This window comes from Oryctolagus cuniculus, chromosome Y, assembly GCF_051225735.1.
Source record: "Oryctolagus cuniculus isolate XC-2025 breed Fujian yellow rabbit chromosome Y, ASM5122573v1, whole genome shotgun sequence".
Classification (NCBI taxonomy): Eukaryota; Metazoa; Chordata; class Mammalia; order Lagomorpha; family Leporidae; genus Oryctolagus; species Oryctolagus cuniculus.
This window is the reverse complement of record NC_142889.1, coordinates 24,394,158-24,407,077: the sequence shown is the minus strand read 5'-3', so window position 1 is coordinate 24,407,077 and position 12,920 is coordinate 24,394,158. Positions and strand designations below refer to the sequence as shown.

At 41.2% G+C, this 12,920-nt stretch overlaps 1 protein-coding gene across 1 annotated transcript in view; it reads left to right on the top strand.

Annotated features, from left to right (window-relative positions):
* The first annotated feature begins 1,072 nt into the window (after window positions 1-1,072).
* The window catches only part of LOC138845443 (uncharacterized), a 37,925-nt gene continuing 26,077 nt past the window's right edge, over window positions 1,073-12,920 (top strand). The window contains exon 1 of the mRNA XM_089324981.1: window positions 1,073-1,516. Within this exon, the coding sequence (XP_089181107.1) occupies window positions 1,496-1,516 (21 nt within the window). The 5' untranslated portion in view covers window positions 1,073-1,495. The remainder of the gene's footprint in view (window positions 1,517-12,920) is intronic.

Genomic DNA, 12,920 nt, shown 5'->3' with positions numbered 1-12,920 from the left:
AACTGGGACTAGAACCCCAGATGCCGGCACTGCAGGTGGAGGATTAACCTAGTGAGCCGTGGCACAACTTTCTATACAAGAATGACACTATTGGGGCTGGTGCTGAGGCATAGCAGGTAAAACCACTGCCTGCAGTGCAGACACCCCATATGGGCACTGGTTTGAGTCCTGGCTGCTCCACTTTCAATCCAGCTCTCTGCTATGGCCTGGGAAAGCAGCAGAAGATGGCCCAAGTCCGTGGGCCCCTGCACCCATGTGGGAGCCCTGGAAGAAGCTCCTGGATCCTGGATTTGGATCAGTGCAGCTCTGGCTGTTGCAGCCAATTGGGGAGTAAACCAGTGGATGGAATACCTCTCTCTTTCTCTCTCTCTCTCTCTCTCTCTCTCTCCCTCTCCTTCTCTCTCTGTGCAACTCAGCTTTTCAAATAAGTAAATCTTTAAAATATGACACTATTATACATAGAGATAATCAGATACAATCAAATTAAAAACAAGCTGATAAGAGAATCAAGCATTGGGGCTGACGCTTGTGGTGTAATGGGTAAAGCCACCACCTGCAGTGCAGACATCCCATATGGGCACTGCTTCACTTCCAGTACAGCTCTCTGCCATGGCCTGGGAAAGCAGAAGATGGCTCCTGTGTGGGAGACCTGGAAGAAACTCTTGATTCCTGGCTTTTGATTGGTGCAACTCCAGCCATTGTGGCCATCTGGGGAGTGCAACAGGGGATGGAAGACCCCTCTCTGTCTCAGCCTGTCTATAGCTCTATCTTTCAAATAATTAAATAAATAAAAGTTTTATTAAAAAAGAATTAAGCACTATTACTGGATACAACAGCAATACCTATCTTCAGGGGTGTTACTACACACCACCAAGAAACAAATAGAAAACAATTTTAAGGAACAAAATATAGAGTAGGAAATGAATGTAAGAGAAATGAGGCAAAGAATGATGAATCGAGTAGTCTTCAAGTCGGTATTAAAAAATCTTAAATAAACTCCCTGAAAAAATATATAAAGGAAAGACCCAGAATCCAGTAAATATTTGTCAAGTATAACTCACCTTAAGAAGTCACAAGAGCCTAGCAGGATCAGAGAAAACGGAGGAAGGAGCTATCTCAAGAGGGGAGCTCGTCAGGAGGTGACAGCACCACCTACTGTTGGGAGTATCCATCCAAAGAATCCGAGTCAGCCGCAGCTGTGCGCTCAAGCCACAACCCTTAGTTTCCGAAGACACCACAATCCCCATAGAGCGCCCTCCTACCACAGGCGACACTGATTGGCTGCGTCTTCTCTTTCATCGCGCATGCTCACTGGCTGTGTGAATGATCCGTTCCTTCAGCCTCACCTGGGGAGCACTGCACATGCGTCTTCCTTCTGAGAACCGCCATTCTCCGCTTCCCGGTGCTGTTTCTGGTGGTGGCTCCAGGCGGCTTCGCTTTGCCTCTCTGTGAGCTTCGATCGTTAGGGTCGTTACCGAGTTCTTAGGACAACCAGATGCCTCACAGCTGGAAAATGGTGAGTGTGGGCTCAGTTCCCTCTGAGCTGGGCCAGCAGCTGGGCCCTGGGCATCTCCTCCCATCACTGCAGTCCGTGGCTTTGGCTCAGTTCTCAAGTCTTGCATCTTCCCCAAATGTGTGCGAAGGACAGGAGGGTCCTTAGACTCCAGACTTTCCATATGGTCTTTGTGTGTGGGGGGGCTGTGATCTGGGGGTCCTCTGTGCTAGGAGGGTCCTTAGACTCCAGACTTTCCATCTAGCCTTTGTGTGTGTGTGGGGGGGGGGGCTGTGACCTGGGGTCCTCTGTGCCACCTTTCTGCCCCGGGGTGACCTGATTTTTCTGAGTTGGAAACAGGGTTTCATGTTGGTAACCAGTCCGGTCAGTGCAGTTCTTCCTGGGAACCTGAGTCTCCTTTCTGTTGATAATAACCCAGTATCATAGACTGGGTAAGTTATTAGAAATAGTATTTGCCTTGTGGTTTTTCTCTGAAGTTCCAAGGCAGCCTCTGGTGATGGTCTTGTGGCAGAGGCCTGGGGTAGCACAGAGACCACGTGGCCAAATAAAGGGAGAGCAGGGAGGCCAATACAAGGTATCTAACAGAACAGAGAGGTGACCCCATTACCCCATTCATCACGTGAATGGATTTGTCTTAGTCATCACCTATGAGGTCCCACCTCTTAATTTCTAAAATTGGGATTAAATTTTTCCATTAGATTGAGGGGGATAAACTGTGTTCATGGGAAGCATTAAGCCTGGCCAAAAAAAAAAAAAAAAGTCTCTAAATATCTAGATCTTCCACGTTGCCAAATGCCAACTGTCCTCTGAAGTTCATGGTACTACCAAGTATTTAACCTATGTTACATTTCATTCAGCTTCAGGTAAAATATTATTATTAATATTTTTTCTACAAGAAAATTCTGTCACTCTTTAAAAGACTTATTTTATATCTGAGAACATATATATTATTTATGTTACATATGACAGGGAAACAAAGAATGCCTACCTGACACCACAGTGTAAAAAATAAAAAAAAAAAGCAGTGGTTAAGATGGGCCATCTTATACTGATTTCCCAGGCACATTAGCAGGGAGCTGGATCAGAAGTGTAACATCCAGGACTTGAACCAAAGGTTACAGGTGATGCTAGCAGTGCAAACAGCGCTTAGCCCTCTATGCCACAGCCCCTCCCCCCTCCTTTTTTTCTTTTGCCTCAGTTTCATCCACGCATACCACAGTCTGAGGGTGTGATTCTGCCAATTCATTTAGTGCTTTCACTACATGTGACTTGAATAATATGAAATTAATTTTTTTACATTGCTGACAATACATTTTTTTAAGATTTATTTATTTATTTGAAAGTTAGAGTTACACAGAGGCAGAGAAAGAGAAAGAGGTCTTCCATCTGATGGTTACACCCCAGATGGCTGCAACCCCTGGAGCTGTGCCGATCCGAAGCCAGGAGCTAGGACCTTCTTCTGAGTCTCCCACATGGGTACAGGGGTTCAAGTACTTGAGCCATCTTCTACTGCTTTCCCCGGCCATAGCAGAGAGCTGGACAGGAAGCATAGCAGCTGGGTCTTGAACTGACACCCATTAGGGATGCCGGCGCTTTAGGCCAGGCCATTAACCCACTGTACCACCCTGCCAGCCCCACCTTTCTTTTTCTTTTTTCAAGATTTACTTATTTGAAAGACAGAGTTATAGACAGAAAGGGAGAGACAAAGGGAGAGAAATAGATGTTCCATCTGCTGATTGACTCCTCAAATGCCTGCAATGGCTGGGGTTGAGTCAGGTCAGAGGCAGGAGTCAGGAGCTTCTTCTCAGTCTCCCATGTGAGTGCAGGGACACAGGCAGTGGGGCCATCTTCTGCTTCTTTCTCAGGCACATTAGCAGGGCGCTAATCAGAAGTGGAGCAGCCAGGTCTCGAACTGGTGCCCATATGGGATGCTAGTGCTGGTGTTGCAGACAAAATTTTTACCTGCTTTGCCACAATGCTGGCCCTGACAGTATCTCCTGGTTCATGTTTCTCAAGTGCTAGTTTATGGTAAATTATTTAAAATAATGGGAAAATATTGTTAAATTCTGATTCTGTAGGAAGTGCTGATACAGTAGATGGATTAACTGTCTAACTTGTCATGTGTTTACTTATTTGTGACTTGCCAACACTTGGGGTGACCTTATTTATTTTCTCCATCCACTGTTAATTGATATTTCTGTATGATTGCATATTGCTAACTGCTAAAAGCCACTGATTAAGCATGTATACTATTGTATTTATTTATACTGATCACCAGTGGTGGATGTATTTCTCCTTGGAGTTCTGTACATTTTTTCTTATGTAGTTTGATGCTCTATTTTTTCTTATGTAGTTTGATGTTAGGTACTTTGGTAGACTCATTGTAATATCTTCTTGGAGGACTGGCTGCTGCTTCACTTGTAATTTTTCTGATTTAAACACTAATTAGTCTGAAATGAATATTCAATTTCCAGATATCATTGTAAAGGTGTTATAATAGACTGAATGTTTATGTTTAATCATCTATGCCTTCATGTTGACCTTTTAAATACATACTTACTCACTTTATGTTGACAGAATTGAACATACAGCACATAAAATGATGTTTAAAGATATTCATGCACTGGTAACGAATAAATCTAATCAATTGTCACATTCATTACGTCACATACCTCTTTTTAATGATGAGGACACTTAAAATCTAATCTCTTTGTTATTTGCCATAGTACAGTATATTGTGATTAAATATTGCCACCATGTTGTACAACAGACTTCTTTATTTCTCCTATGCCAAAGAAATTTGTTGTTCTTTGACCAAAATGGCCTCAGATTTCCTCTGTATGTCTTTATATTTCAATGGTTTTCCAGGATACAACAAAAAGCTGGATCTCGATTTTAATTTTCATGTGTCAGTCTCTACCTTTTAAATGATTTATTTAGACAATGGATATTTTAAATACTTTTGATATAGTATAATTAATATGTAATTGAATGATGGAGAGTCAGAGACAGAGGGAGAGAAAGGCTATCTCCTTGGTACATTCTCCAAATAGTCACCATGGCCAGGGCTGCTAAGAACTCCATCTATGTTTCCTACATAGGTGATGGGGGCCCAAGGACTTAGACCATGTTCCCAGGGAGCTGGATCAGAAGCTGAGCACCAGGGCTCAAACTGGTGTTCAGATATCAGATACTGGAATCAAAGTTAGTTATCCACAATTCCAGCCTTTTGTTTTTAAATTGTTTTATTCATTTATCTTATTTATAAAGCGCAGACACACAGTAAGCGAGAGACAGTGATCTACCCTCTTGTTTTACTCTTCAGATGCCTGCAAGATCTGGAGATGGCCCTGGCCAGAATGGAGGAACTTATATATTCCAGATCATGTTAGCAAAGACCTGAGTACTTGAGTATTCTGCTTTCTTCCAGTGTATGCAGTAGTGGAAACCTGGAATTTGGGGTAGAGCCAGGACTCAAGTACAAGCACACCAAGGTGAGAGGAGGGCATTCAAAATGACCTCCTTACCACTATGTGAAAGCGCACACCTCTCCTATTTTAATTGAGGATTCTGGAGGAGTCCATTTTCTGTCTTCAGTTAAGATACCAAGGAGGGGCTGGTTCTGTGGTGTAGCAGGTAAAGCCCCTGCCTGCAGTGCTGGCATCTCATATGGGCGTGGGTTTGAGTCCCTGCTCCTCCACTCCTGATCCAGCTCTCTCCAGTGTTGACAAGTCACAAATAGAGTCACTTACAGTGGCTTGGGAAAGCAGTAGAAGATGGCCCAAGTCATTAGGCCCCTTCACCCATAGGGGAGACCCAGAAGAAGCTCCTGGTTCCTGGCTTTTGATGGTCCCAGGCTGTTTGGGGAGTGAACCAGTGGATAGAAGACTTCTCTTTCTCTCTCTCCCTGCCTCTACCTCTCTGTTACTGCCTTTAAAATAAATAAATTAAAAAAAAAATAAAAAGGAGGAATCAAATCCCCAATTGGCTGCAACAGCCAGAGGTGTGCCAATCTGAAGCCAGGAGCCAGGAGTTTATTCCAGATCTCCCATGGGTACAGGGGCCCCAGGACTTGGGCCACCTTCTACTGCTTTCCCAGGCCATAGCAGAGAGCTGGATTAGAAGTGGAGCATCTGGGACTTGAACTGGTGCCCATATGGGATGCTGGCACTGCCGGTGGTGGGTTTACTCACTGCATCACAGTACTGAGCCAACATGGATTCCTTATATAATATTAGATTTGAACACATACACGCAACAGGATTTGAACAAACCAGAGAACTATCTTTTAAATACCTTTTTCTTTGTGTTTAGGTCTTACCAGCTGCTCTCTTCCAGTGCTTTTTCTCCCCTTTCTTCCAGCTCTTTTTACAGAACATCATATTGTGAACTACAGGCACCATACTGTGTTATGAAACTCTGGAACTTGTTACTTCTGTCTCACTTTGTTTTGGTGATTGCTATTCAAACTCCTTCTTCCCAGAGCCCTCACTCTTCCCAGTCTCTAGTAATCATAATTCTGTTTTTTTATTTATTTGAAAGGCAGAATTGTAGAGAGAGAGAGAGAGATAAAGAGAGAGGGAAAGAGAGATCTTCCATCTGCTGGTTCACTCCCCAAAAGGCTATAAAGGCCAAGACTGGGCCATATTGAAGTCAGGAGCCAGGAGCTTCATCTGGTCTCCTACATAGGTGCAGGGTCCCAAATATGTTGGCCTTTCCCCACTACCTTCCCAAACCATTAGCAGGGAGCTGGATCAAAAGTGGAATAGCCAGAGGGCTGGTGCTGTGGCATACTGGGTAAAGCTTTTGCCTGCAGTGCCAGCATCCCATATGGGCAGCTGTTTGAGTCATAGCTGCTTCTCTTCTGATCCAGCTCTCTGCTGATGGCCTGGGAAAGCAGTGGAAGATTGCCCAAGTCCTTGGGCCTCGGCATCCACAGGGGAGACCCAAAAGAAGATCCTAGCTTCAGATTGACCCAGCTCCTACCATTGTGGACATTCTGGAAGTAAACCAGTAGATGGAAGACACCTCTCTCTCTTTCTGTGTGTGTGTGTGTGTGCGTGTGTCTTCCTCTGCCTTTCAAGTAAATAAATAGATCTTTTTTAAAATAAAGTAAAGTGGAATATCCAGGATTTGAATTAGTGTCCATGTGGGATGCTGGTGCTACAGGAACAGCTTAACTCAAGGTGCATATAGTACCAACTACATTATCCTGTATTTTGATCCATTATTGTTTAATGTAGAGAACATTTTTTTTTTCTGTATCTGGCTTATTTCCATTGACTTAATGATCTCCAGTTCCATTCATTTTGCAGTAAACAATATTTCATTCTTTTATGGCTGTATTATCTTAGCTGTTGTCAGCAGTGTTTAGTCAACATGGTAGTGTGGGTAGTTCTTTGCTATGCTGATTTCGTTTCCTTTTTACCCTGGAGTAGAATAGTTATATGTTATAGTAGATTGATTTTTAGTTTTTTTCTTTTACGAAGGACCATACTGTTTTCCATAATTCCTGTACTAATTTCCATTCCCATTAACAATATATAATGACTTTTAAAAATCTGCATTATTACTAGGCCCCTCCCCCACCCTTTTTTTTTCTTTTTGGAGTAAGATGATATTCTTGTGTGTGTGTGTGTGTATGTTTTAAGATTTTATTTATTTATTTGAAAGATAGAGTTTTAGACAGAGAGAGGGAGAAACAGAGACAAAGGTATTCTATCCACTGGTTCACTCCCCAAATGGCCACAATGGCTGAGGCTGGGCTGATCTGAGGCCAGGAGCCAGGAGTTTCTTCCAGGTCTCCCACATGGGTACAGGGGCCCAAGGACTTAGTCCATCTTCCACTGCTTTCCCAAGCCATAGTAGAGAGCTGGATTGAAAGAGCAGCAGCCGGGACTAGAACCCATGCCCATCTGAGATGCTGGCACTGCAGATGGAGGCTTGGCCCACTACACCATGGCATCAACCCTCCCCACTCAGTATATTTTGGTAGGCATTTCCTTTATGACAAGTGATATTGGCATCTCTCAACATACTTATTGACCATTTATTTGTATTTCTTCTGAGAAATATCTATTCAAGCTCTTTCCTAACTCTTAACTGTATTTGGATGTTCTTAACTCTCCATATATTTCTCCCAGCAGGTTGTGGTGCAGACTATCCTGAAGTATATACTCAGGCAAATAATTTCATTCTACATGTGTACTTTAAGCTACTCAAAGTAGTCCTTATTTGAATATTTTTTTAAAGATTTATTTGTTTATTTGGAAGGCAGAGTTACAGAGAGGCAGAGAGAGAGATATCTTCATCCTAGTCCCTTACCCAAATGGCTGCAATGGCCAGAGCTGAGCTGATCCAAATGCAGGAGCCAGGAGCTTCCTCTGGGGCCCCCACATGGGTGTAGGGGCCCAAGGACTTTGACCACCTTCCTCTGCTTTCCCAGGCACATTATCAGTGAGCTTGATTGGAAATGGAGCATCGAGGACTTGAACTGGTGCCCATATGGGATGCCGGCAGTACAGGTAGTTGCTTTAATCCCTGAGCCACAGAGCTGACCCCTTAATTCAGTTATTAAATGTATTAATACTGAGGAAGGGGAGTGCATGTCACACAGACAACAGCGGGGAGAGTTGGGATGTCCAGAGTTCCGAGTCCACACATCGGCTCTGGAAGGGGAGCTTGCTATTGGTGAGTACCCTAGGAGGCAGTGGTGATGAATCAAGTGTTTGGGTCCCTTATAAGGACATCAAAGACCTGAATGAAATTCTGGACTCCTACATTGGATCTGACTCACTGCTAGCTTGGATCTGTAAGCACCTGGTGAGTGAACAAGCAAATGGAAGATCTGTCTGCCTCTCTCTGCCTCTCTGAATTTCAAAAAAATAAATATTAGTTAATATCTAACAAAACACTTCTATATTATAATTTTACACTTTAAAAATAGTTGATAAATCTGTGGAATATTGCATTACATAGCACATATATTAACACAAGAAACTAAGTATATCTACCCAGTTCATTAAGTATAGATATCACACAAGTTTCTTAGCTTCACTTTCAGATTTTCCAAATGATAAAATTTATTATGAAAAATGCTATAAATATTGTTCTGGAGCAATCTGTTCCTGAAACGTTTTTGAGAGAAATATTGAAGTTTGTTGTTGCTGTTGCTCTGTGGACATATGTCTTGATATTGATTTTTGATTTACTCCCAAGGGTGAGCCAAAGGTCTAGTTTTCTGAAGTATCATGAGTATATTCTTCCATCCATGAGGTACTTGTGCTTTTACAATTGCAACACACTTCCTTTTCACTGACTTTAGAGAGTGAATCCTCATATTGCCTTCCCTCAAACTCTAATTCTTTTGAGCACTGTATTCAACTTTAATTTACATTTTCCTGAACATTTTTGATTTTGCAAAGAACAAATACAGTCAGAAATGACTGGAATATATCCGTTAAAAAATTATGTGCAGTTCTCTCTCCATTTGCAAAAAGAATTTAATTATGCTTTCATTTAACTTCTTCACATGCTTCTAGAAAGTCAATATTTCACTATACATACTGTAATAAGTTATTCAGTGAAAGATTGTTTAATTGAAATTAGAAGAATTATATGAAAGCTTCTCTGTATCTAGTTTGTTTCTTTGTTATCTGAAGCCCAAAGGTCAGGGGATTTTAATTAATTTTCCATCACTGTCATCAACTAAGAGCTATACAGTAAGAGGTAAGATTAGGTAAAGACCATTGGCTGACAAATCTATGGCTAATAAATTCCTTTTCCATGAAAGTCAAAACACTTTTTAAAAATTTTCTCTTAGAAAATAATTGAAAAATGAGCATCTCCTTCCCTTATTTTCTTTCTTTCCCTGGTTTCTCTTACAGTCACCATTGTTTTCATATTTAAGGTCACTTTTCTAATTTTATGACACCCTTCTTCAGTGCAACTCAGACATTATCCACAACCTATCTTCTAGCAATGAACAATTCTTTTATTTCTGTTCCTGGTTTTCAATGCTTGTTCTATACATAGAAATAGGAAATGCCCTGAATGTAATGTGTAACTTAAAGAACATGGAAAAAGACTGTGCTGAATACTTTTGGTTCTATGCCATTAGATAGATAGATTTCAAATTCATTCTGTATTAACTTGTCCTACTTCAAACTGCAACAATTTTTATGAGAAATGTTTTTGATTTATCTGACTGCTGACATTAATGCAAATGGTCTAAAAACTTCCATACACATAGCTTAGATCATGTTATCACATTAGTGGGATCATCATTTGTTTTAACTTATAGCTGATTTTATATAGTCTTGAGAAATAAATTATTGTGCAAATAAAGAACCCATGAGAATTTGAAATGAGTAACAAGGAATAAAGATGTTTTACCCCCCCAAAAAATGTATTAATACTGTCAAGTATTGTCTAAGCTGAAGACTATTCTCTAGACTTTGCCTTACTGATTCTTTGCCATATTTTGAACTGTGATATTTGAGAAGTAGAAAGATTCCAGCATTAGTAGAAACCTGTAATCAAGAGCTATACCTGGAAATCAAATCAAGGCACTCTGTAATATGATTAGGTTATCTTGACTGACATCATAAGCAAAAGGCTAAATTCCTGTTTCTAATTTAAACTGCTTTTCTCAACTGCTGTACATGATCTTCTACTGAAAATTGTTTTCTCTTTGTCATGATACCATTGATGGTTTCTTTTTTGCTTTGAATTCTTCTATTTCTCATCACTCATGCAAGTATCCCATGTGATCTCTCATTAATAAATTTCTGTAATTGTCCTTAATGAATCTGACCCTTTGTACTCTGAAAATCCTGTTTCCCTCCATCATGGGCCTCTTTCACAGCCTTCAGACTATAGTCTCTACTTCTTGTTGGACATTTCTTTGTAGCTTTGCAATTTGCAACTCAAGATCAACAAATCTAAAACTAAAACTACATCAGGCCAGTGCCACGGCTCACTAGCCCAATTCTTTGCCTGCAGTGCTGGTACTCTGGGTTCTAGTCCTGGTTGCTCCTCTTCCAGTCCAGCTCTCTGCTGTGGCCTGGGAGTGCAGTGGATGATGGCCCAAGTGCTTGGGCCCTGCACCTGCATGGGAAACCAAGAGGAAGCACCTGGCTCCTGACTTTGGATCAGCACAGCACACCAGCTATAGTGGCCATTTGGGGAGTGAACCAACAGAAGGAAGACCTTTCTCTCTGTCTCTCTCTCACTGTCTAACTCTGCCTGTCAAAAACAAACACACAAAAACCCAAAAAACTATATCATTCATTTCTCCATTTACTTGTTTAAGGATTTACTATGAGCAAGCCTTTGCCAAATCACAAAATAGAATATTTTTCCTGGTCTCCTGCAACTTTCTCATGTTTAATTTCATCTGGTGTCAAATGTTGCTACTTTTATTTCTGTTTCTGTTTTTCAATCTTTATTTCAATGTTTGTATGCAGTGTGGAAAAGAAGAGGTGCTATTCACTGAATCTTTTTTTTTTGACAGGCAGAGTTAGTGAGAGAGAGAGAGAGAGAAAGAGAAAGGTCTTCCTTTTCCATTGGTTCACCCCCCAAGTGGCCCCTAAGGCCAGTGCATTGTGGCCGGGTGTGGCTGGCGTGCTGTGTTGATCTGAAGCCAGGAGCTAGGTGCTTCCTCCTGGTCTCCCATGTGGGTGAAGGGCCCAAGACTTGGGCCATCTTCCACTGCCTTCCTGGGCCACAGCAGAGAGCTGGACTGGAAAAGGAGCAATGGGGACAGAACTGGTGCCCCAACTGGGACTAGAACCTGGGGTGGTGGCACCACAGGCGGAGGATTAGCCTAGTGAGCCACAGCTGCAGCCCCAGCCACCCAGTGTTTACTTGTAACAATTTAAATTCATAATCATAGCTTTATATCATGACATAAACTCTGAGGTGATTGTTATTTGAAGTTAAAAATCAAAATAAATTAAACTGTTCAGTTAGAGTACTATTCTTTACCCATAATAACTTTCTCATTGTTCCAAATAGGCTAACTTCTGTTAGCTAAGCAAATTGCTAAGGCCAGCCCACATTGAATGTGCATTAGGTTCTACTTCAAAGATAGGAATAGGGAAGACATTTTGGACACTACAAATGTACAACTAATGTCATTGCTTGGTTCAATATGCTAAATGTATTTTTGAATTTCCTTTGTGATTTCTCCTTTCATTCATAGATTATTTAGAAGTCTGTTATTTCTTTTTTTCAAATTTATTTAATAAAATTTTTTCAAATTTATTTAATAAATGTAAATTTCCAAAGTACAACTTTTGGATGCAACAGCATCTCATATGGGCACCATCCATGTTTTGGCTGCTCCTCCTTCAATCTAGCCTCTGATATGGCCAGGGAAAGCAGTAGAAGATGGCTCAGGTTCAAGGGCCCCTGTCCCATGTGGGAGACCTGGAGGAAGCTCCTGGCTCCTGCCTTCAAATCAGCATAGTTCTGGCCATTGGGGCCAGTTGAAGGGTGAACTAGTGGATGGAAGACCTTTCTCTCTTTCTCTTCTTCTATGCCTGTAACTTTACCTCTCAAATAAATAAATAAATCTTTAAAAAAAATAAAGAAGAAAAACAGATAGCCAGATCCCACAAGGGAGTTCCGAGTGACAGGATTGCACAGGGCCTAACAATGCATTGCAGCAAATTTGCATGAGAGGTCAGTGCTGCTGTCCAGGAGCCACAACTTGAGAATTACTGCTTTAGCTTTCTGAAAAGTAGCACAAATATTTCTGCTTTAAATTGTTCATATTATTAAGCCATCTCACAAGTAAAAAAGGAACCGGAAAGCTATTATTTACTAAAGTCTTTACTTAGAAATACCAATGTGATTACTGGCAGTTATTACCAACATCTAATTTGGCATGTCCTTGTCAAAGAATGTAACTTGCAAGACAATTACCCTATTTCATGATGAATAACTAAGGCTGAGCATGCCAAAGCTAAGTGACAGGACTATAATTCACTAGGCTTACAGTCTAGCAGTTGAGAACATACCAGAATGTGCCTGGCACAGTGTCAGCTACATAAGAAAAAGATGAATTAGACAGAGGCCTGTACTCAGATGTTCATTCTGGCAGGAAATGCAGCTTAAAAAAAATAAGGCACAAAAGAAAAGCAGATGGAAGAAAGTTCACATCTACTTCAAGGTCAGTAAACACCATTAGTGATTAAACTATGAACTTCACTATTCATAATTTATTAGATTCTTTTTTGACTTTTGATTCCAGTAGTCTTACTTCTTAAACCTGATGGTCTTTTCTGAGATAAGAACCCATATTTGCAAAGTTCATAAGATTCTGAAAGGAGTTCTAGAAATACTTATAAAATGACAAGTTGATGGGCTGATCTTCCAGTCCATCTTGTTTATCTGACACATA